Below are 23,771 nucleotides of genomic sequence, written 5' to 3' on the forward strand. Positions count from 1 at the left end.
ATCATCCGAGTCGCTGTCAGCTTCGCAACATCGGTGCATCAGATTGTGGAATGGGCCTTGATATTACACATAGAAAACGAACCCTAATCTATACACCCATCTGTCATTGTCGCTCTCAGCTTGACCCGGGGAATGACATCGATTTCAAATGGTGGGCCTGCATGGGGAGCGACCGTGTCACTGAAAGTGTGCGTGTTGATCGGTGCTTAATGTCGTTGAACAATGCGGAAAGACCACAAGCTTTGCGAGATGCAAGCCGGTCCGCCATGGTGATCACTTGAGCCTGAAAGTACAGTATAAAAGGATGAATCGATCGTTACTGACTCCGATTCTAGAATTTACGTAATACACCGGTCTTTCCTATACTCATGAGTTTACAGTCGGCCTTGGAACGATTAGCTACGTACCGTGCCAACAACACGCGCGCTTCGCAAGATATATTCCGAAATGGACTTCTAGTGCTTCAGAAAAGCGGTTTCAAAAAGTTGGGAGACGACGGCAAGCCATTCCGTAGTCATCCACGCCTGTTATTTGAACTCAAGTCATTCTGGTGTTCCTGCAGCCTGGATATCCCTAGAACAATTGGCATTAGCCTCAATAGACGTCGGACGACTCGATATAGCAGATGTGTGTCCTTTTCTGCTGTTCTAAGTACTTACCTCACCCTAAGTTCAACCCCATTTCTATATAGCAATGCCTCCAGCTCATTGCCGACAATTTCCCCAACTCCCCACGCGTCGACTGTCTCATAGGTATCCGAATGGAAGCTACAGAGCCTCCAGAAACAGCCCTTAAATACTACGCCGACATACTTGAAGCCGACTCCGCCAATGTCGTGCGTGCTTTCATATACGTGTCTTTCGTGTGCTTACTCTCACTATAGGCAATCTGGAAGCGACGAATATCAGTCCTGAGGAGAACAGGAAAGGTAGAAAAGGCCCTGAACGAACTCGTGCAATTTGTGGATACTTTCTATACGGACGTTGAAGGGTGGCTAGAACTCGCAGACATCTATGCGTCGTGTAACCAGTGCGTCTTCATTCTATAATACTATCACACGTCCTATTCATTTTGTTTGCTCGTACAGATATGATCACTCCTTCCAGGCGCTCTCACATGTTCTGCTCCTAACGCCCCAGAACCCCTTCTACGTCCTCCAAGCCGCTGAAACAGCCTACACCTCAGAAGACTTTCCCCTCGCTATCAAGATGTTCCTCACCGTCGTAGACATGACCGATGCTGATGATTCAGAACAGCTTTTGCAAGAATCCACACCTCTCGGGATCACTGTGCGAGCGTGGTTCGGCGTGAAACTCGTGCGTTTTTTTCTCTTGCAAGGGCTGCTGAATATCGATGTAATTCTTTTAAAAAATAGTGTGCTCGTCGGATAGCACAGAATGCGAACCTGAAGTCTTCATCGAATACTAGTGCGCCGAAGAACCTGGGGTTACTAGATGAACTGGCCGCGGAGCGTCTTCGAGTTGCGTATTCAAGTTCGGGTCAGAAGGGTGAGATCGCGAAAGGGAGACAAGAAGTTTTCGCTTGGGTCGCGACTCCCCTTGCGTAGGCATGCAGTTGATTTCCTTTCTCTTCTTCAGCTACGTCCAGTCCCGTCTTGTTGGCATTTATGACGTTCACTCAGACATGATCAAGGGAAGAGATAGTCATCAATGTACTAGACAAATGCCCGAGGTAAATACTATGACAAGACTGAAGTTTCGGGCGAGCACGCGTAGCGCCTGACCTGAGACAGAGGGATAAGCTGCACACAGGGATGGTGAGTTGCCTCGCTGCGACTGCACTGTAGGTGTCCTCTTGTCTCTTCTGGTGTGAATTCCAGGAGAACGATGGCTTCTGAATTCAAAAGACCAACTCTGAGGCACAAATTTGAGGACCATGGGAAGGCTGTTCGAGATTTCGTCTTCTGATACGACAATGTCCAAATTGTGTACAGGGCTTCTTGTCGGGAAAGTATGGAACTTCGAGGGTAGTAGGGAATACGGAATTGTATCAGGCAGAGTGAACATCACAATTTGCATTCGAGAACCCGGGCCTGGGGTGGTGTGAGACAACGGACAGCTGTGATACTATTACATACTAGTACATACACCAAAACAAAACACAAGCTTAGTAGGTACTACTATGTACTACTAGTCAAGGATGATACGCATCGAACTCTGATTTAAGATAGCACCAATAGGTTGCCAGGCGCGTACCGTACCAATCTTCCTAAAGGTCTTTGGGCCCACTTTATTCACCACAATCCAGCGACGAACCGTCTGAGCTGGTTCCGAGGTGACATCCACGATCCAACAATCTCCCATTTTCGGAGGGCTGCTACAATGAATCCATGCCAAGACGACGAATGGCGTCCTGTGGCCTTCAATTTGGAAGCATAGAACCCTCTTATTCCACCCCATAATCTCATTACCATAGGTCAACTTTCGCCCAAAGTTCATCTCCCCCATGAGTTTCGAATAGTGGTGTAAGGAACTCGCATGAAGTGCGGCAAAAAGTGCTTCTTGAGAACCTTGAATCTCATTCGATGCGACCATGTCTGATGTTGCCAGGCCATGCTGGAGTTGTTGTATAATCGGATCTGTGTTGCAACCATTGGCCGTCAGAAACCAGGTACAGAAGGTGATTTTGTTCATCTCTCCTCCCCCGTCCCCAATGTCAGTACTCATCCCCATTACGCATCCTACAAACCGAACCGCAATGTGTAATCCATCGTCAGCTATCTTCATATCCTTCTGATTGTGGTGGTGTAGGGTTTCCGGGTGGAGCCCTGCGAGAGCAGCCCCGGGAAACCGTTCGTTCCAAAGATTAGGGGCTGTTATATGGGGCATCCAATGTTTTCCATCTACTGCATCGGGCTCTGGAGAGTCGTGTAGCAATGGCCATACTCTTCCTGACATTATGGCTTTTGCCATCATGCGTTCCCACATAGATTCAAGTGCTGCAGTGCTCGAATTGTGATCAGAGGCTCCAGATGGATTAATTGGCACTTTCTCCTCGTCGCTGAGCAACCCATAGAGCCCCAACAGGCGGTCCACGGGGTACATAGATTGTCTGTGACTGATTTGCCAGATGAGGCTAATCAGGTTCACATGTCCATTCTGCTCGAGTTCCTCCTTCATCTGGAAACGCAGGTTTCGGGTTTGCCAATTGCGTGGGACAGAAATGACCAATTCCTTGCCTGGATGAATGAAGTTGTAATCGGTTCCACCTTGTGGTTTTTTCAGGGAGCCGTTCCGCAATATCTTGTGGTACCAGTCCAGTAAGCGTCGTAATAGATCGACGCGCAGTTCTTGTCCATCAGGGAGGATATGTTTGTTTGGCAACAAAAACTCCTGGTACGTCCACACTCTCCAGAACCATTCATCTCCAATGACAGCATCAAGCACTGCGATACTTTCCCAAATCCTCGGTGCATTGTCTTGCACGGAGGCATTGACATCCATGATATCGCACGAGAGGTCCACAAGTTGTGCGTGTGCCAACGGGAAATTCAAGTAGTTGCTGGGCACCACGAGGCAGGCTGTTGCGCCGCGATAGTAGTGGTTCATTTTTGGAATCTCGACAGCCTTTTCTTCGTCTGCCTCTGGGCTGTTGCTTTGATTGATGCAGATGGCGTCCATCCACATCCATTTAACCCTTTTACCTGCCTTACAGTATGCCAGGATCGTGTCCCACTTTGCGGGATCTGAAATAGCCACGGGCCATTCGATAGTGGGCAGGATCATCTGGTGTTTAATTTCTCCCCACACTTGCGAAACCACAAGGTAAGGTGGAATGGTATGGCCTGTCTCCTGAAGGTATGTCTGTTGATCCTTCAAAACCTCATTCTCGCAGTCATAGAGTCGTAGTGGGGCTTTCGCAAGGCTGTGATGAGCGGATGCACAGCGTCAATTCGACAACAAATCTAGTATGATCTAGCTCTCACACATTTTCCCTCAGGTCATGTTCCTCGCTATTCATTTCGATATTCAAACCTCCAGGTTCTGCATCATCAGCTGACTTTAGTCCGGCTGCTGCCTCAGGGCCTGCTCCAGGCTGAGATCTGCTACCTGTGTAGTGGAGTGCCTCCAAGTCCAACTGACTGTCGCTCTCAGTGGCCAGGACAGGTTGAAAGGCCTGCAAGGCCTCCCGGAATGTGATCAGGCCAAGACTTCCTTCCTGCAGGTTGTTTAGTGCCCACGAGCCGAACTTATGAACGCCCTCTGCTCTAGACTCGGACTCTGGATCCATTGAGATAAGTGGAGGGCGGTTAACCTGGTATGCATGTCAAAGACATCCGGGGGTATGAACTTCTAACTCATACCAGAATGCAGCTGCGCGTTTGGGAGTTGAGGAATTGGTAGGCACAATCAGGGCTCCGTGACTCGGAAAAACACCCTACGGAGTTAACGACGAGCTTTCAACTCACTCCCACCCTCGAGGGGTTTTTGATACCAGTTTTTAATAGTTTTGACACACTCAAAATATGTTTTTTCCTGGTCATTTCGACATTTTTCGCTACGGGAGCGCAAAGGTCCACTGTGCAGGCTCTTACGAAGCTATTGGAACTGTGGTATCCTGTTATTAAGGCGGCCTGTTCTCCTCCTCCTCCGGCTTCTCTGATAGCAAGTGAAACCTGACTATTGGTTTCGAGGAAGGCTTTTTGGTCCATGTGGCGGGATAGTGGGAAGGTGATAAAAAAAGGCAGGACGGGACAAACATATCAATGTGACCTCAAGTGCATTATTCGGTGCTACTTAGGTACTGCCATAGAACTCAACCCTATCTGGAAGTTGTGCGAGGTTCGGAGGTGACTCAATCATGTGTCATTGCACCCGACGCTGTCGAAGAAGGTTATCAAGTTTGCAATTATCGAGCCGAGTGAATTGTTCATTATACCTCTCAATTTGCCAGTTTGTCGGTCACATCTTAACTACTGTTCGGGATTTTCAGATGTTCCGATGCTTATATATCTCAGAGTTGTCTCAGAGAGTCAATTGATAGACTATATGTTCCTGGGATCAAATATTGATATATTAGAGTTGACGGTTGATGCTTGTTCATATGTGGCTTCTCCTGTGCCTCGGCCTCGGAATGCTTCCGTTTCGAAGGACGAGAGTGAGAAGAGAGTGAGAATGCACAATATTATACCTAACGCCAATACTACAAATACTCTTTATAAGTGACTATCCAACCCCGATAACCAGCATCATCGAACTGTCCAGCTATCGGCGCCTTGCCATCATGTTTCAATTGTTCCAGGTAAGAAAGTCATCTCTTTGCGCCAGTATTATCCTGACACGCCTAACCATGATGACCATTACCTATTTCCTTTCTATGCCATCTACATCACACCACAATGGCAATGAGCACCGCGTCACGACAATACTATATTATCCCTAACACTCACCACGATCAACCGTGCCTCAGGTGTTCCAAGCACTCTTAGCCAGTGCGCCAGACTTGGACGAAGACCGAACATCTGAGAGGTAGACTGTGAGTGCTGAAGGGTGATACCAGGCGAACGAGGGGTTGAGGGATTTTTGGGATTCCACATTGTTATTTTGGTCGATGCAACACGTGTCAACCCAGAGCTAGCGAAACCCCGCTTGATGAGCTACTTTTCAGAATGACTGCAACTTCATAAGACCGATTGCATTCAACTTGTACATGATGTTGTCTTGGATGTCGTGCAGCAGGCTGCAGCTGCTCATTCCCACCCCATCAATAGAATGACATGACATACGGAAGTACGTCGCCAAAATATCTGCGATGGGGTAGGATTGAAAGATAGTAATACTGTCAAAAGGAAAGATACGATATAAGTAATTGAAGTTCAGTTTGAATATAACACAAGGGGGTTGGTTATTCAGTAAGTCAACTGATGAAATCCATCGTTTTACCATCCTCCAGATCAAGTAGCCCAGGAAAATCCAATATTAGTAGTCCAGTCAAATTCACAAGAAGAAAAGTTGTCCCATCCCAAAATTAACGAGCAGCGTTATGATTGATGACGAGCGACGGGGGTGATGAGTGGAGCAGGAACCGCTCGAGCGGCAGCTCCACTGCTACAAAGGGGTGAAGGTGGTGCGGCGGTCCCAATCCATGGATTGAGATAGCTGCACGATGCAATACCAACCATTCCACTTGCAGTGTCGGAGGGATTCTCCCAGCCATCCCCAGCACTGGCAGTTTTGACAGCATGACCAGAAGAGTACGTGAATGTAGGAGGGGGAAGGGTTGCCACAGTTCCCGTGGGGGTATAGGAAGGCAACAAGGAGACAGCACCGGCATTACTGATCTGAGCAGGCGGCCAGGTGTACGATGAAGTAACGGCTGCAGCAATCTGGCCTGCACCTGCACCCCCCGTTTGCCATGCTTGGAGAGGAGGACTCCATATACCTTGATTTGCGCAGGTTCCTGATGCAACGCGAGGGTCTGCAGGCATCCACCCATTCTACAGACCAAGTTGGTACGACCATTGCGGCGACTCGACGACACCAGAAGTAGAAGAGTTTCCGATTTTCCATGTCCAGAAGAACCAGTTCTATGGACATTAGTTCATATGGAACCACAACTTCTAAAGACAATCGCTTACCTGCAAAGCATCCATGCTGGCCAAGGCGAATTGCTCAATGCTTGATTTCATGGTCGAGTTCCAACTCTGCCAGTCTGTCCATGGCGTGCAGCTCCCTATGACAGGCCAGGTTCCTGGAGTATATGTACCCTCATAACGTGTTCCAAGTCCCACACCGTTCAGATAAAGACCGCAGTCAGTAACAGCATTACTGAATTCTCCGGCAGCTGTAAACCCGAATGCGTTCATGGAAGTGTTCATCATGCCACCCCAGGTAGTGCATGGAGTCTGAGCGTAAGATGACATAGGGGCAGAAGACTGGCCGTCAAAGCAGATATAAGGATGGTCATCGAGAGCAATGCGATCAGCATTCGGGAGCCAGCCGGCCCATTGAGGAAGACCGAGGAATCCGTCGTGATAGGAAATGAAGGGACCATTGCCTGCCCCAATGCCCGAAGCCTCGCGGACGTTATCGTATGCTTGCATATAGCTGCAGTGCAAATTATGTTACCGTTACCGAGTGCGGTGGACCACAATCATTAATACACTTACTACCGAGAGAGAGCATCCTGGCCGATCGGGGTTCCTTGAGGCTCGTTTGTAATGCCGAAAATGATAACAACATCCTGGTACTCAGGCTGAGATATGAACTCGGCGAGGATCCGAATATAATCTAGTGATCGCTGGGCATTTGCGATACCCATTGGGCCGTAGAGAACGTTTATTGACCCGAACTTGCCGGAGTGATTCCACCCATTCTGGCTTCCAGGAAGGGCATGGAAGTCGAGGTTAATGCGAAGACCATACTTACGAGCCCACTGAATGGCCTTTAAGAAATATCTAAAACTTGCTTCAGCAGGGTAACGGGATTGGAAGGATGAAGCGGACATACGTCCACGAGGTCTTGGGGAGGAATGGTTCGCCTGATCGTACCTCGATCGCCCAGTATGGAAGGGGAATGCGAACGAAGTTCAGTCCTGCTCCAGCAATTTCGGCAAAATCTTGTTCGGTCTGGTAACCGATTAACATCATCAGTTCCTTTACTTGCGACGTGCAGAAAAACTTACAATGAACGTTTGATAATGCGTTTCCAGTTGCGACAAACCGCCACCTGGTGATGTATCAGCGGCCATAGCTTCGCTCAGTGTCCACTCATCAATAGCTGTAGGATATTTCTGGTAAAGAGCGGGTGCGCTAAGATAAATATAAGTAAGGTTCATGGTTCTCAGCAGCAAAGATAGACTTGCATAAATTAGTACGAAACATTAGTACAGTGTATTAGTCAAACTGAGACCAACTCACGGGTTCCGTAGTAAGCCAACCACCCAAATTGACGCTATAAAAAACAATGGGTCATTGCAGGTACATGGAACGACAGAGAAAAGCATACCCAAAAATCTTATCAATGCCGAACCTGAAGGTCTGGTTGAGGGGAAGGGTCCACGACTGAGCCTGAGCATTGTTGTTGAATGGATCTTGAGGATCCCAATACCAGGTACCACCAAAAGGGTTCAAGTACGTGAATGTAGTACCATCCTCCATCGTGATGGTGCTGCCATTGCCACCAGTGACGACATCGGAGGCAGGTTGACCGGATGAAGAGGTCGAGGTGGAGGTGGGACTGCTGGGAGAGCCAGAGCTATTATTCGACGACGATGATTTTGGCTTGATCACGACGAAATATATAGGGACAACGATAGCAACGAGTACTATGGCAGCTGCGAGAATTGAGCCAGCTATGATAAGTCCGCGCTTTGACTTTACAAGTGGGATTGCGTATGCTGACCGCTTCTCAGCAAGGTAACGAGGGCTTTGTGTTGAATCCGAGTATCTCTGGCACGAACGGATAATCAACTGCTTGCCACTCTGGGCTTGTGGTTGCCATGTTGTAGTCCGCGAAAGATACAGTTGCGGGCTAGTAGCTTGAAACACAAGGGAATGGTTGTATCGAACCGGGATTGCGGCGGGGACGAATGTTATGGTGGGCAGATGGGAAAATGCGCGTGGTTCAACTGCACTGCCAATTAATGCACATATGCATGGTTATGCAAATTTGTCAAACAATCTACTCCTGTTGTATGACAGCTAGTAGCCCAAGGCCTCCGAGAAGTGCATATTTAAGTTGCGGGAAATCATTCTGCGTGGCATGATCAGCGTTATTGGGCATGAACGAGATATGCATGAAAAACAGACTACTAAGTGGCACGCGTATTTTCAACTAGGACGGTGAAAGAGGCTTACCATAGCAATCGTCACGTAGCCGATGTACGGAAGAAACCTGGGGATAAGATATAAGTGGATTGGAGGTGTAGTTAGAATATTGAACAGTAAAAGAGACGTGTCAGGACTCAGACTGCACAAGCTTTGCCTTCAAACCGGATGGGAATAAGGCGAAAGACACATACCCGCGAACTTTGCCAATGATATGTCTTCGGTCGAGCCATTCAAGGCCTTGGTAAAGGTCAATGTCGTCAACATGATTGTTGTCGCCTTTCGTGAGCATCAGTTGATGTTCCCCCGGTGGGAGTTTGAGCTTTGCTAGTCTGGGGTATGGTTGTAATTAGTCATCGAATGTCTTTGACTTGCTAACCCCTGCAACGAACCACATACGGCGCACTGGAGACACTCACCTGTTGTTGATGATGCGGTTCTCCGTATAATTGTCAAATGGGATGAAGACATCCCGGGTCTCCAGGACGCGGTGCACGATGGGTATTTCGGCGCCAGGGATCCTGTATACTGTGATATCGCCTGTATGGTAGCGTTGGCCTGGAGGGTTGGTAAGGAAAAGAAGGTCGCCACGGTAAAACGCTAGTTCCATTGAGCCACTGTAGATATAGGATAAATGAATACACAGGACCCAGTTTAGGGTGGGGAGAAATGGAGGTTTCAAGTTGAATGCCTGACTGAGCGAGGATCGTACACACCTGAGGACAACGACAATTGGAGATTCTGTGTTCAGAATAAGGCCGAGACCTTTCCATAGCATAAGGCCAGATGCAATGACGGAGGCAAAGTTGAGAATTTGGAGCAGAAACTGAAGGGACAGGGAATATAGAAGCATATGGGGTCACATCAAGGACACGTCGGCACAAATGAAACGAAAGACAAGTCAGTACTCTGCAGAATGATCGAAAACGCTGGGACGGACGTGTCGGAATCCTAGTCGACGGAACATCTTGAGCTCATTTGAGAACATCACTACTACACGAATAGGAAATTGGGAGAAGACGACTCGACAAGTTGTAAGTACTGTGGCTGTGCATTCTCCTGTATCATCAACGATTGCCACTATCCTTTGCACTAGTATACTGATGAATCCCCACTGTCCTCTCTCCCGGACTTCCATTGAACAACTTATGTAAAAGAAAAGGAAATCTGTTGTAGTAGATCCCAACTGTAAGTCCTGCTAGTCTCGTTTCGGGCGTTTTAATGGGGTAAGGGCGCCGGATCCATTTGGATTATTGCTGTTAATTCGAGGCTCATCTAACTCCCGTTTTGCAGATATGCCAGCATCTGAAACAGCGGCGTTGTAGGTCGGTGATAAGGGTGGGACAAGAGGAAGAATGGAAGCGTACACCGTGAGGTTGGCGGCCGTATTCACATGTTGGAGGTGGAAGCGAGTGCTGAAGTTTCCTCTGTCGACATTTCAGAGCCAGAAACCATGACAGGCAGTGTTTTATTCGGCTGTGAATTGACAAGTTCAGGTTGATTGTAAATATAACACGAGTCATAGAGTGAAATATCGGTGTTTGAGAAGTTTGGTGAGGCTGAAATACACACCTTTGCGAGTGTCTGCACAGTAGATAAAACAACGAGGCAAGACTGTAGACCCTTCGAACACCACTGCATTTCAAGCCAGGAGTGGAGATAACGATTCCAGAAAGCCTTGTATATATGGCTGATCTTTTCATCCAATGGATTTGGAGCGCGGGAGAGATGAAGGGCCCAGTTTTGACATGCATATTTGAGAGCTTCCAAAACTGATTGACTTCGTTCCTGTGCTTCGTTTGCGAAAGTTATAAAGGCATTCATAGCATGAATGATCTTTCTGTCTGGTGAAAAATGAGATTCTGGTAATGCAGAGTTGGAATGATCCTGATGTCTTAACGCGAGGAACGCCGGAAACATCAAGACATCTGGCAAGGTCCTGAACTGCTGAATTGCTTGGAAAGCTGGCAGCGATGAAGATTCTGGGATAAATTTATACTCGCTGATTGTTTCCAATGTGCTCGAGAATTCTTCCATTGTTACCCAGACAGAGGCCGCAGGAGTCGCCTGCCAGGCTTCGCCATCAGGAGTCTGCAACCAGTCTCGCCCGCTCTGGGTCTGCAGCCAGTCTCGCCCGCCCTTAGTCTGCAGCCAGCCTCGTCCACTCAGAGTCTGCATCCAATATTGCCGCCAGTTTCGCCCGCTCTGCGTTTCAAGCCAGTCCCGCCCACGCTTGGTCTCCAGCCAGTCTCGGCCATCTTGGGTCTCAAGCCAGTTTTGCGCACCAGAAGTCTGCAGCCAGTCTTTCCAGTCTTTTTCATTTAGCTTCTGCAGCCAGCGTCTCCCGCCCTGCATCCCTAACCATGAGTTTCCCTCGATCGTTCCCAACCAGTCCTTCCCACCCTGATTGCGCAGCCAGTTTCGGCCATCGAAACTCTCCAACCAGATTTCACCCTCTTGGGTTGGCAACCAGTCCAGTCCACTATGGGTCTTCAGCCAATCCGTCCACTGCGTGTCATTCTGCGGGTTCCGCTTCAAGATTAACGTGCTGCGTCGATAATAATTCCGAGTCGACGCGTAAATGTGTTGTATCCCCATAATGTGCACCTTGTCTCCGATCTCCGGCAAACTGTCACCATTATAGGACACCCAGTCTACTCCTATATGCGGCGGACGGTCACCTTTCTGCACCTTGTCTCCCCTCTTCTGGCTTTTCAGCCAGTCTTTCCCGCCCTGACTCTCTAGCCAAGCTGTTCCCAACACGGTTTTCAGCCATTCCTTCGCCAGCTGACTTTGCAGCGAAGCCTTGCCCTGCCGAGTCCGCAACCAATCGTTCCCACCCTTGGTCAGCAGCCAAATGCTTCCACCTAAGGACCACAACCAGCGTTTCCCAGCCCAGATCTGCAGCCAGTCCTTTCCCCCTTGAGTTTGTAGCCAGTCCTGCCCCTCCTGTGTCTGTAGCCAGTTCTCCCCACCCATGGTACACAGCCAAGTTGGCCCTCTCGGAGTTTGCAGCCAGGCACGCCCATCCTGTGTCCCTAGCCAGAATTCTAAATCTGGACTACGGTCCCCTCGAAGCCATAGCAGAGCAATGAGCACTGATAGTGGCTCTGGTGGCTGAACGAGGAAGGATAAAGATTCTTTTAATCTTTGGGGATCTTGAGACTTCATGGTTCGGCTGTGCTTCTTTAAGTCTGACAGCATATCCAAGAGGGCTGAGCGTTCTGGAATCTCTTTCATCATCAAGCGGAAAGAGGAGCGAGCGAGTATGGAGTGGGGTGAGAGGGTGTTGTGTACTTGAGAAAGGTTACAGTTTGAGGGGTCGGAAACATAGTCACGAACGGACGAGTGATAGATATTCACGGGGAGACTGCCGTCTGTAGGGATATCCATGATAGAGCGTAGTTGCACCAGTGCTGTCTCGACGTCCCTGCCTAGGCCAGGGCCAAGAAGTTTTGAGAGTTGTGAAATTGGTAGAGGATCTGCAAGGGCAGCGACGATGGACAAGTGCTGGTATGCCCGCTTAGGGTCGGCGCATGTAGACAGGATACGGTCATACAACTCGTACACCTCCGTTCCTGGTAGCAATTCACTCGCCAGATCCAGCATGACTTGAAGCCGATCGCGGGGATCACTGTCTCCATCATCAATAAACTTCATCATCGTAGACGCCACGATGAAACGTCTGCCCGCTCGGCTGGCCAGCCGCTCAAGCTCATCCCTTGATGGCTGGGGGAAATCAGGATGGCGACTTTGTAGTTCCGTGAAGGAATGATGCAAGAAAATATAGATGTCCTTGTCAACATCTGCACCATCTAACGAGATGGTGGCAGCAATGCCCTCCCCAGAAGTTTTCACGGGTATCTCGTGCACCAGCGGGTACACCTCGGCATCCTGAAAGGCTTTACAGATATGCGATTCCGAACGACTCGTAAGCAGAATGTGGACCACAGGGAGATGAGGTTCACGAAGAGCCCGTGCAAGGTAAAGAATGAGATCAGCAAGCTCGGTTTCAGACGTGCATTCATCAAGAGCGTCGACAACAAATGCCAAAGGTGGACACCCACGCAACCTCAGCTGAAGCCTTCGGAGAGGTTGGATGAATAATGCCTCCAACTGGTCGCGAAGAGATTTGTCAGGGTCTAAAAGAGCAGGATTGTCCCTGATAGTTCTGTTGACATCATTCCGGACGCTGGCAAAATTGCTGGCAAGCTGGTAGACGAGTGTCACAAAGAAATAGCCAGTGGTGCAGCGTTTCGTGTGTTTTCGTGAAAAAAAAAAAGTTCCCGCGAGCCGCTTTTCGACATGCGTTTCCTCTGTCACTTTTAAATCTCTCATCGTTTCGGCCACAGTGAAAGCAACAGCGGACTTTCCGACGCCTGCCGTGCCATGCAGCCAAATAAGCCGACTCTTCTCTTGGTCATCTAGTAATCTGCGGATGTAGTTGAGAAGGTCCACTCGGGTCCCCTGTAAACATTTTGGGTGGGGCCGACGTTCGCGGGAGTCATATTCAGCACCTTTGACGGCGACTTGGGACAGCTTCTCCCAAGTTCCTTCAAACGATCCTGAAACTATTGAAGAGATCAGAAACAACGGAGGAGATCAGAGATGGAAATACCAACAATGATCTTGACTCATTAACGATGACTCGTGTGAGTCGTGTCACAGATTATGAACTGGAAGTTTGCGGAAGTGCTAGTACTGTGGTTTAGAAATCATGCGGGTTAGTTACCTCGAGGAACGACGTACTCCTATGAATGTGTTAACAAAACCTTGAAAACGAGGTTTTGGTCTCAGGCGGTCCAGTACTAATTATGTTCGATATTCATGAACTGGGGCCTGGGCAGCGAAATGAGAGTCGAAGCTGTGGAAGGATGCCGGTGTATATCAGTGCCAGTGAGGCTGAGGGAACACTCGTCTGTAACATAGGTTGCGGTAAGTATGTCCTTGCTGTACAGTGTTGTGCTAGTGCAGTGCAGGAGTCCAGACTCCAGAGTGCCGGCCCGCCGTTGTGAGAGATTATGGAACATTAGTCAAGCCAATCAAAATCGTCGTTCATTCGTGCGCAAGGAGTTACTGGTTATTGCGCCAATCCGGGCCAACCTTATACTTAATCTACATATTGTTGTTGTACCAGAGACAAGCTCTCGAAAAATCAAGCTCCAAGGTGAGGTAGGAAAAACAGCTAAGCCTACGAAGTTCACACGATTACATTCCCACTTACTATGCGTGTGCGATTTATTCGCTAGTGAACGCTTGAAGCTAGTCTGCTTCTTCAAAGCGGTCAATTTAGTACTATCAGGTGTGTGGTTGTACTATTCCAATTGGATTAAGAGCATGTTACGCAACTCCATTACACAGCTATAGCTTTCTGGTTTGATTACACCATACCCAAAGGCCGAAACATTGCGAGATTGTTTCGTAACGGTACTTTGGTCAGAGTACAGAGTTGGTACTTTGCAATTCATTGTGGCCGTGTTCGAGACTTCGTTGTAGGTGCTGTCCGAGTCGCCACTACTGATGTATGTTTAGATCATTGTCTGTTTTTTCTCTGCTGATTTTCGACAGCAGAGACCAGACGCCTTCGCTGCTTTGTAGGCTTTGCAGCAGATTAATATTTCTGATGGTGACACTGGTCACTGTGTAACGAAAATTCAAAACAATATCTTCGGCGTGTTCTGAGCAATCCAGAGTATCATGATGTTACGAGGCAAGTTCAATCTAGTACTTGTTTATCCTATGGTCTGGACTCCAAATTTTCAGTCCTTCTATCCTCACCGAGCCCCAGGGGCTCGTGTGTTTGATTGCTTTATTGAAAGAATAGAGAAACGTATCCAGTCTTGAGAAGGGATTTGCACGTTCATGCGATTAACAAGCTGTTTTTGTCGGATGTTGTCTGGGACAAATTTGCATCTCGGTTATCATCATGTGAGTAACCCAGTCTCTTATACTCATATCTTGTCGGTCAACGTCTTGTCAAGAAATGATAGGCGCGTGACGGTTGGCATATTACTACGGTAGCATTTATTGACATGAGCACACTTATTTTAAGAGATGCCGCCAGAGCCAAGATTGTTGTAAACAGCTAAGTTCTGCTCGTTATGACGTATGGTGTAACTTTGACGCGCGTACCTATCAAAGACACTATATCGTGGGTGCGAACATGTTAGGTAAAAGTGAGAAGCATAGCAAGGGTATTGGGGTATCACTGACCTCTGCGAACCGGGAGAGCCTGATCCCGAGGAAGGAAGAGAGCGTCACGAGACCTCGACCCCGCAGGCCTGAGCTTGTAATGTTCACATTTGCCCAGAGTGGTCTATCCGACATGGCCTAGAATTTGAAGCGACCGATTTGGATGCCGATATAATTGCCAGGGTCGAGTACCGTCGAGCCTTGACTACGAATTAGGGGTGAGTTCAGTATGTGAGCCGACATGAGAAAGGCTGCCGTCAAGCTTTTAAATTTGGCCGGGATGTATACTTTGGAATCAACGGATGGGCGTGCGTAATACATGTCCGCAGGAAGGCACAAGGTACTTTCATGTATATATACATAGATGTCATAACCATTAAAACCGTGGTGATAGGGATATGCAAGATTTTCGCTGCGAGTCTTCTTAATACTTCGCTTAGGTTGTTAACTTTATCGATTTCTGCACGACCTCCTTGCAGAATGAACAGGGTTTGAATGTGAAAAAAGGCTGCGGATTTTTAATGAGCTGGAAAATCTTGTGTAGAAAATATGGACAGTGATACACCAAAATTAATTCTCCACTCTAATTAAACCTCGGATCATGAGAAGGATACATAGACGCTGAGTGCAAAGAAGGCTGCGAAGGTCGGTGGAAGGAGATGGCAACGTGGCCAGCATGGATCCTATAGCTAGGTTACAAAGCGCAAGTACTTAACTGTAGGCACCGAAGCGGAAATTATAGTTGGATGTAGTAAGTCGTCCGAACAGGGGTGTTTGTTTATCCCGTTTGAAGGTCTTACGGGGTCTCGGACCTGGAGCACCGCCGTAGTGGAGGTACTCTCGTCACCTTTACTATTTTCTTTAGCGCTTGTTCCTTGTGTCCTATCAAGTCAAACGACGACGACGACGACGAACGAACGACAGCGACGAGCTCGTTTTACTGACTACTTCGATTCTACTCGGAGGTCTACTTATGATGGACCCGAGCAGTAGCGGTGAGCACCTTGCCCAAGCAATTGGCCCGTGAGTCCTTCTTCGTCTTCCCTTAAATCACCACACTTCTTTTTTTCTTCTTTCTAATATCCTTACAGACAAGTTCGCTCTCGCGTGACCGTCGTTTGCGCAGAGGTTTGTGCTAATTTTCATTGCTGTGTTAACTCACTCACACGTCTAATAGTGCAAACGTCTCAAACTGAAATGTGATCGTCGAGCCCCATGCGGTTCTTGTACCAAGCGTGATACGGTCGCAAGATGTATATACTCCCCTGCTGCTGCTGAGAAAGTGTCCGTTCATGCCTCCCTTCCTCTCTTGCCAAATTTGATTCCCCCATCCCAATAGTGACCTTCACTCCCTCAACAACAGACTCATAGCAGTCGAATCGCAGCTCGCTCAAATATCAGCACCAGGTGTCCGTTTTCCTTCCTCTTCTTCATCGTCTACAACCATCCAATTACCTATCCACACCGTGAATTCGTATAACCCACACGAGCCCTCTATAGACGATATTACAGCTATCTGGTGGGAAGAGATTGACATACCAGAGTCGCTACCAGTACAATTGTCTAGTTCCGACTCACGGGATGGGTATATTAAATCTGAACCTGCATCTTATCCCACCCTGCCATTACCCGCTTCAAATCCCCCGTCATCTCTTCCTCTCCCCCTCCTGCTGCCCCCAATCTCCTGCTACTATGCCCCACATCCGTCCTCATCCTCTTCACCCATTTTCATGAAATCCCTACTTGTCCATCTCCCATTCGCCCCACGCCGCCGCACCCGCCTATATGAACATGCAGAAGAAGCCTTCAGGATGATCCCTGGGCCCTGTTTCAGCTGGCGCGTCTGGAAAGAGCGCGCAGAAGGCATATGGAGATATGGGGAGTGTGAGAGCACATCATGTGTAACAAACGACTCCTCAGACGAGCCATCTCGTTCGAGTGCCTCGTCGACGATCCCGAACACCTCAAATTCTTCCTCTCGTACACCCACAGACACAAGTAAAACAGACACAGCCCGCACTATTTTTTTCGGTCCACCGCCTGCTCCTCCACCTTCGCCTCCGCCTTCGCATAAGGCTCTTTCCCAGACTTCAAGTAAAGCTCTTACTCCATCCCTTCCCTTGTTCGCATCCGTTTCGGGTGCTTTCGCATTGGCATTGTTGGTTGAAGAGAGCGCCGCTAGCGCTAGCGCCGCCCTGCAGAGCTCCGGCGCCACTCATCCTGGACCTCCTTCTGAATCTGAAAGGGCCACACACAACGATAGGATGGGTACCTCACTAGGGCCAAAGAAGTCAAGGAAAGATCCGTCACCGAAAGAAAACCTTACCTCTCCTGCGCTTCTTCATGCATTGTCTCGACAAGCACTATGCGTGTGGGAGGGTGGCGTAGCCTTGTCCAATTCAGGGTCGAATTCAAATAGTGCACATGCGAGCGAGTACGACTTGGATTATGTAGCTGCGATTGTGCTCGGCGTGCTGTTTGTAGTGCTTTGCGATAAAGGATGTACGACGGGGAGACATGGAAATGGAAGTGCTACGAGCAATACAAAGGAGGGATGGATTCTAGGAGAGGTGAGCGGTATATTCCCCTTGTTTCCAATCATCTGGGATCTGCGGTGAATCGGAGCAGGCATGTGACTTCTTGATGGAAGTTGCGCACGGGGCCTTTCAACTTTACTTCTCTGCTCTGGAACCGGTCTCCACGATCCGTAGATCCTTCCCATCACATCGTGATCGTCGCGATCATTCCTTTTCTGGGTGTTGACTGTTCTTGTGCGACCGCTTCTATTGCGTTTCGACTCTACTGTTCATGTCTTTTAATTATGTCCTCTTCCTGTCCTATTTCTGCCTCGTTCTTGTTGCATTTGGCTTTACCGCCCCTACTGCATTCCCACAAGTTTTCCTGTACTTCAGCTCCGGCTGAATGCATAAAGAAATTTTAACTGACTCTTACTCTCACAGATCGGCAAACTTGTCAACATCGCACGTACTATGGGGCTCGGCGTCGACCCTGATCTCACACCTGGCAAGTATGGCTTGTATGAGAGCGAGGCGCGTCGGCGGGCATGGTGGGATATTTGGTGGTGGGATGCGTGAGCTACTGATTCGCGTCATCTAAATCACGTTAATTTAGTTTCTCCACAGATATACTTCCACTCTATCTTCACGTGCTCCGCTCATTCCTCTGCACGCGTTCAGCACCCGCCTACCACTTGATGTCGACGAGGAAGTGTTCACGTCCGCGTGTACGTCTGCACCTCTCCTAAGCCCGACCGGCAAAGAGGGCGTGGGAAGGTGGTTTGGGATGAGAGTAAGGTCAGTGATACCTAGCCGCCCCTTTTGTGCGTCACTGATTTTCTCTATCACTACAGACTCGCGCAGCTCGTAAAAGACATTAACTTCCGCACTTCCTTACTATCATCTCTCGAACAACCCTCAGTCCTGTTATCCCTCGAGCTCGCGTCCCAATGCGAAGCCGAGATCAAGCAATGGCTATCAGATCTCCCACCCGCATTCCGGATGGGGAACGAGGGGATAGGCGAGGAATCATGCGTGCCCCCTCAGTCTTCCATGGCGCTGTCATCCAACGCAAGTCATGGAGGCACACCGCCGACACTCCTTGCTCAGCGTCTCGACATATTGATGACGACGCATAGACTGGCTATGGGGTTGTACCTCCCGTCCTTACGTCCCCATTCGTCCCCGTCATCCCAATCTGACTCTCACTCTAATGTGAGACGTGAAACTAGCCCGCAGATTCATCAAGCACGCGTAGGCGCGCTCACAGCTGCACATGGAGTCATCAGAGCTGGGAGAGATTTTGTTGAGCTTGCGTGTACACGGCCTGATTTGGTACGGAGGAAGGACGGGCTTGGATTAAGTCTTTGTTGCGGCCTCGTCTATGATGTTCATTCAGGTATACTATTTTTCGTTCCCTTCTTCACTTCAGTTTTCTGATCTTGTGATAGGATTTAGCCGGGGAGTTGAAATGGGATATTCGAAAGCGTTGTTTGATGCCTCTATTGTTTGCGCTACCAGTGCTCTCCGTGACCCATCGGCTGTGTGGGCGCGCACAGCTGTGGAGGATGCTAAGATGGGTCTTGTGCTGCTTCGGGACCTTCGGGACCTCTGTCCTGCGTTGGATGTGAGTGTTCTGGAGGCGCTCATACGGAAACTCGACTCGGGTGGTTCAGGCGCTGGGAGTGGGTCAAAGAGGAAGAGAGAGGGGTGGGATGAAGGTGATGGACGGGATGCTGTTCCTGTACCTGGTGGTTCGAGTGCGGGTGGTAATGACGAGGAAAATGTTCCTCTCATCCCCGTCCCTGTCGTTTCTACCCAGGAACCCAAGCTACGTTCACCATCTCACGTTGGTTCCAATTCCAATGCTGCCGAGAACACCTCGACCACTAATGTTGCCAACAAGGAGGACAGTTCGGCCTCAGAACCAAGACGGACATACCCTGCGATTGTCATTCCATCCAAGTTTCCGCCTCGGAAGGATCGTGTAAAGGATCGAGATTTGCTCAAGGATGGTCAACGTGAACGAGAGCGGGGGGACAAAGACAAAGACCGCTCAAGGGAGAAAGACAAGGATCGTAAGAAGACCTCGTACCCGTCCGTTGGATTTCGCGTGCGTCCTGGAAAGGAGCCGTCTCCGCTTGCCAGGGTGCGGCCTGCAAGCGCTGGCACACCTACAACGACAACGACAACGACACAGGGAATATCAGGTCAGTCAATGCCGACATCTAGCCAGCCGATCTCCATGTCAGATCAGTCGATACCTGCGTCTAGTCAATCGATGCCAACGTCTAGTCAATCAATGTCTGTATCCCAGCACTCCGTGATGTCTCAGCCACCTTCCGTGGCTCCTCTCCAACCGTCTTCCCTCGTCTCAACGCCCATTGATCGATCTTCCTATCATTCTACGCCTACTTCTATGTCACAAGAAGGCGGGGTTGATTTCTCCTTACCGTTTGGGGCTGCTTACGAGCCTCAGCCTCAGGTGTGTTTCTTATCCTTTTTTACATCCGCTCACCCGCTCAACGCAATTCTAGCCTCCCCAAAAATTTACACCTTATGACTATGCCAGCTCTTCCGCTTCACCGTTTTCATATCCGGACACCCCCCAATATGTGCAATTCGGTGGCCCTCCCTCCACACCGACATCGTTTGCTCCTCCATCCCAATTGCCCCATTACTCAGGAGCTGCTCCACAGCCGCAATCATCTTTTCCTACACAAATACAAACGTCTCAATTTCCTGCATCCCAAGCATCCTACAGCGAGCACCCTCTTCCGTCTCAACAACAGCAACAGCAACAGCCGAGTCGTTTCAGTTTTGGCCCGCAGTTCCCCGAAACAGGTCTTGTGAGAGAGTATTATGGATCGCAGGAGAAGCAGCCTCCTCAACAGCAGGGATATCAACAGGAGTATCCTGGGGAGCAGCAAGCGGTGTATGGCGTCAAATCGTCAATAGACCAGCACCTCGCGTCACAACAGAGGTACGCGGGGGGACAACAAGGATATATGGAGCAGACGTGGACTGAGGGGAGCGAGGGTCAGTATTGGAGCTCATACCCTGCGCAACCTCAACTGCGTTATCAAGAGTGATCCGCCCTCCCCTTCCCTCCCCTTCACTGCTCTTTCCTCAGCTTCCGGTCCCAGTCTTCGCCCATGTAACTAACACGCTCGTTATGCCCATTACGCCTTGATGTCGCTCCTTGCCAATGCTTTCCCTCGCCATCGCTATATGTACGTCTAGGTTACCCATCGTATCTTCTGTTTTCCGCTATCGTATCTTCCTGGAATTTGTCATTAGCTATATAGCTAACCTTATGAATGTCTCCCGTACAGCTCCTGTTTATTCCTTTTCTGCTTATCTTGTCTATTCGTTCTGTTCTCGTCCATTCATCTCTATCTCTATCTGTGTACATATCACACCACTCTGATTAATGGCTGGAATCACGTTTTTCCATTTCAGTGTATTTTTGTTGTATTTCTTCGAATTTACTGTCTATATACGAGCATCGTCATTTAAATCCATAGACTCACTTTTGTTTCTTCATTGTAGCCTCGGTGTTAATGCGAATGGTTCTCAATGCCTAGGTATGCTCGTCCGAATGCTTCCGGTAGTTCTTTATAGAACATCTGATGTCGAAACGACTTGTTTGCTATTTCCTGCGCTCCAAGGGGGGATCAGAGAGGAACATGCATGCAACTATTTGATGCGAGGTCACTCGCGCTTTTCATATATCGCACTCAGCGTTGCACCTTATACATTCGATAGTACGGAAGCCAGTGTTTGGTTTACGTACACAATATACATTATATATCCTGTCTACAAGAATTCTAGGCCAACCCCCGGTGCAGCTAGTCTCTTTTGCGGCATAGGTGCCATGGAGGAGGTCAACAGTCTACCTTCTTTAACTTCTCCCATATATGCACGTACTCTAGTAGCATCTACTCAACGAAAGAGCCGTTAGTTTTGATTCTTCCATAACTGCCGAGGAAGGAACAGTGATGCGAAGATCCCTATGCAGACCAGGGCAATCATATAATAATAGATGACCCATGCGTGGTGGGGATTCTTGATAGATAACGAGAACGTGGACGTAGCGGATGCGGGGCCGATTGCTCGCACGATCGATACTCCCAGCTGAGCGATCCCATTCGTTGCACCAAAAGACGCTTGGTTCGGAGACGCTGCCGCGATATAGATAAATACGCAAGCTGAAAGAGGTCGTGGTCAACATAAGGAATAGTGATACGATGTAGGAACTGACCATATGCAAGATTTAATATCATCGAGAAAGCAAGTTGCAGGCCAACAATCGCCCATAATGTGAAACTCAGACCCTGTACTCTTGCGACAGCATTGAGGATGGGGAAAATGACAATCATTGGAACTCCAGCAGCCATTGCCGCAGAATATATTATCTTTGAGCCGAACCGGTCATGCAGATCGGCGAAGAAAAGGATTTGGAACAAGCCGTTGATCACACCATAGATAGCTAGGATGTTGCCGATTCGCGGAGGATCCAATCCCAGCCCACCGAGCTCTATCGGTGTGGCGAAGAACAGAGGTTGTACGTCACGAAATGCGATATCAAGAAACGACAAAGCAGCGTAGTTTCCAGCAGCTATGATCACTCTGGGAATCAACAGCGAGCGAAGAGGTAATAGTTTGGAGTCATCGCCGTTTGCAGGTCGAGCAGCATCTTCTGTGCTCAGGGAATCACTTGATCCTGTTAGAGTCACGGGGCCAGGGATGGTATCTTTGTGGTATTTGCTCCTGAGAAAACGCCCAAGAGTCACCCTGGTGGGTACAGTCTGTCAATCATATGTCATCAACTCTTATGCTTGGATGCTAGTTCAAAAAAACACGCCTCTCGCAAGAAAAGGGAGGTCACGATCCAAGCCAGTGCAGAGAAGGTGGCAGGTACAGCGCATGCAAGGAAATATGGATAGGTCTTCAAGAATTGAGAATGACCGAAGACGTTCGGAAATTGTTCAACTGGACGTGATAACAATCCACCTACAAGGGGGCTGCGAAGATTATATCATTTCCAGATACGATATAGATCATCACATAGGTACATACCCAATGGTCCCACCCGTTGACCAAGCTAAAGGCATATATGCATACGCCTGGGCCAAGTTGGTAGAGTCGGTAATGTCCACCATCATACTTTTGATTACGCCAACGTTGCCATTCAAAGCACCGTTAAGAGCACGGCTGAGTGTTGGAGGGTGTTGGAAACAAGATAGATTAGAACTATCACAGGAGAACAAAATGATCGAACCTTAGTACGAGTCCAGAAAATGTTGTAGATAGACCGAAACAATACATCGAGATAGATAGTCCAAACAGGCCTGTCAAAATGACAGGCTTCCGTCCAATGTGGTCCGATATACGATTCCAATGAAGAACGGTGAGCGCTTGTGTGGCAAAGAATAGGGAGTACTGCATATACTTGAAGGTGAGGTATAAGCATGGTGCAAGTCAGACTCACCATCAGTCCGACATAGTATCCTACACTGGTTTCATCGCCATTTGTAATGCCGATATCTCTTATTAACTGGTACGCGGTGAGCATCAAATACTCATCAATTGATTCACCCATGGAAAAACAAACCTGAGGTGCGAAGGGGGCGATAACTTGTGAGGTAAGTGGTTCTGCGAGCTGGAGAAACAGTATGATAGAGAATTGACGCCAAGGCAATGGTGTCCTGGCCTTCCGCTGCAGGGGAAGCAAAGGCGTCTCTTCGTCCAGCTGTTGTTGGGACATGATCGTCGATCGATCGCACCCTTCGGGAAGTGATGAATGGAAGAAAGAAACCTGTAGAGGTTCTGTATGATACTACTACAAGGCTTGGTACATTGATTAATGTAATATATAAGCGAAAGATATGCGACTCACACTGAGTCACATTCAAGTGATGCTATAACTACAAATAGCACTTCTAAGTGAAGCCGGAGGCTGGTCGTCAGTCCCACGAAATAATGGAACGATCTCGACAGTATCGATGAACGAACAAGCATTATTCCATCTATCATTGACCTAGAAATGATCGGTGGTTCAGTTCCCTGTACATACCTCTGCCAACATCCAAACCTGAAGCTTCAGCCATCCAAAGTGCGCAATTTGAATGGCGGATAGCCATCATCGAGTCGATGCTGAGCCGAAACTCTTGTGAGTCAAAGGTCATATTCACTGGCTCCAGGCTGGCCAGCGGCTAGCTGGTCAATTCTAAAATGTCGTTCAAAAGTTGATTGACTCGAAGGCCTTCGGA

General features: G+C 48.8%; 7 protein-coding genes across 7 annotated transcripts; 2 read left to right on the top strand and 5 right to left on the bottom strand.

Moving 5' to 3' along the window:
- The first annotated feature begins 354 nt into the window (after window positions 1-354).
- F5891DRAFT_1034759 (TPR-like protein) lies at window positions 355-2,046 on the top strand. Its single transcript, XM_041361774.1, has 6 exons — window positions 355-498; window positions 563-627; window positions 692-835; window positions 884-1,029; window positions 1,088-1,316; window positions 1,376-2,046. Exons 1-6 carry the CDS (start codon window positions 369-371, stop codon window positions 1,565-1,567), a joined length of 906 nt encoding a protein of 301 aa, XP_041225791.1. The 5' UTR covers window positions 355-368; the 3' UTR covers window positions 1,568-2,046.
- A 69-nt stretch (window positions 2,047-2,115) lies between these two features.
- F5891DRAFT_324864 (uncharacterized protein) lies at window positions 2,116-4,425 on the bottom strand. Its single transcript, XM_041371352.1, has 3 exons — window positions 4,325-4,425; window positions 3,947-4,275; window positions 2,116-3,885 (listed from the first exon to the last, which is right to left on the bottom strand). The coding sequence occupies exons 2-3, from the start codon at window positions 4,249-4,251 to the stop codon at window positions 2,151-2,153; spliced, it is 2,040 nt and encodes a 679-aa protein (XP_041225792.1). The 5' UTR covers window positions 4,252-4,275; window positions 4,325-4,425; the 3' UTR covers window positions 2,116-2,150.
- Window positions 4,426-6,001: 1,576 nt separating this feature from the next.
- F5891DRAFT_1128653 (glycoside hydrolase family 5 protein) lies at window positions 6,002-8,462 on the bottom strand (the record flags this gene model as incomplete). The annotated part of the gene is made up of 9 exons (XM_041364301.1): window positions 6,002-6,438; window positions 6,466-6,547; window positions 6,599-7,067; window positions 7,130-7,417; window positions 7,470-7,588; window positions 7,645-7,771; window positions 7,872-7,913; window positions 7,968-8,387; window positions 8,422-8,462. 9 exons carry the CDS (start codon window positions 8,460-8,462, stop codon window positions 6,002-6,004), a joined length of 2,025 nt encoding a protein of 674 aa, XP_041225793.1.
- F5891DRAFT_1034766 (uncharacterized protein) lies at window positions 8,304-9,601 on the bottom strand. The gene is made up of 4 exons (XM_041361775.1): window positions 9,208-9,601; window positions 8,983-9,120; window positions 8,819-8,855; window positions 8,304-8,714 (listed from the first exon to the last, which is right to left on the bottom strand). Exons 1-4 carry the CDS (start codon window positions 9,564-9,566, stop codon window positions 8,643-8,645), a joined length of 606 nt encoding a protein of 201 aa, XP_041225794.1. The 5' UTR covers window positions 9,567-9,601; the 3' UTR covers window positions 8,304-8,642.
- Window positions 9,602-9,729: 128 nt separating this feature from the next.
- F5891DRAFT_1034769 (uncharacterized protein) lies at window positions 9,730-13,770 on the bottom strand. The gene is made up of 5 exons (XM_041361776.1): window positions 13,538-13,770; window positions 13,411-13,483; window positions 10,361-13,359; window positions 10,156-10,264; window positions 9,730-10,093 (listed from the first exon to the last, which is right to left on the bottom strand). The coding sequence occupies exons 2-4, from the start codon at window positions 13,424-13,426 to the stop codon at window positions 10,178-10,180; spliced, it is 3,102 nt and encodes a 1,033-aa protein (XP_041225795.1). The 5' UTR covers window positions 13,427-13,483; window positions 13,538-13,770; the 3' UTR covers window positions 9,730-10,093; window positions 10,156-10,177.
- A 2,038-nt stretch (window positions 13,771-15,808) lies between these two features.
- On the top strand, window positions 15,809-21,082 carry F5891DRAFT_1034775 (uncharacterized protein). Its single transcript, XM_041361777.1, has 9 exons — window positions 15,809-16,003; window positions 16,072-16,108; window positions 16,158-16,264; window positions 16,320-17,550; window positions 17,941-18,071; window positions 18,124-18,294; window positions 18,351-18,895; window positions 18,948-19,981; window positions 20,034-21,082. Exons 1-9 carry the CDS (start codon window positions 15,954-15,956, stop codon window positions 20,586-20,588), a joined length of 3,861 nt encoding a protein of 1,286 aa, XP_041225796.1. The 5' UTR covers window positions 15,809-15,953; the 3' UTR covers window positions 20,589-21,082.
- A 166-nt stretch (window positions 21,083-21,248) lies between these two features.
- F5891DRAFT_1034782 (major facilitator superfamily domain-containing protein) lies at window positions 21,249-23,724 on the bottom strand. Its single transcript, XM_041361778.1, has 9 exons — window positions 23,594-23,724; window positions 23,399-23,539; window positions 23,114-23,341; window positions 22,991-23,056; window positions 22,781-22,941; window positions 22,579-22,713; window positions 22,364-22,523; window positions 21,761-22,307; window positions 21,249-21,707 (listed from the first exon to the last, which is right to left on the bottom strand). Exons 3-9 carry the CDS (start codon window positions 23,264-23,266, stop codon window positions 21,457-21,459), a joined length of 1,473 nt encoding a protein of 490 aa, XP_041225797.1. The 5' UTR covers window positions 23,267-23,341; window positions 23,399-23,539; window positions 23,594-23,724; the 3' UTR covers window positions 21,249-21,456.
- Window positions 23,725-23,771: the final 47 nt, after the last annotated feature.

The sequence above is a fragment of the Suillus fuscotomentosus genome, assembly GCF_016647785.1.
Source record: "Suillus fuscotomentosus strain FC203 chromosome Unknown F5891scaffold_28, whole genome shotgun sequence".
Lineage (NCBI taxonomy): Eukaryota > Fungi > Basidiomycota > Agaricomycetes > Boletales > Suillaceae > Suillus > Suillus fuscotomentosus.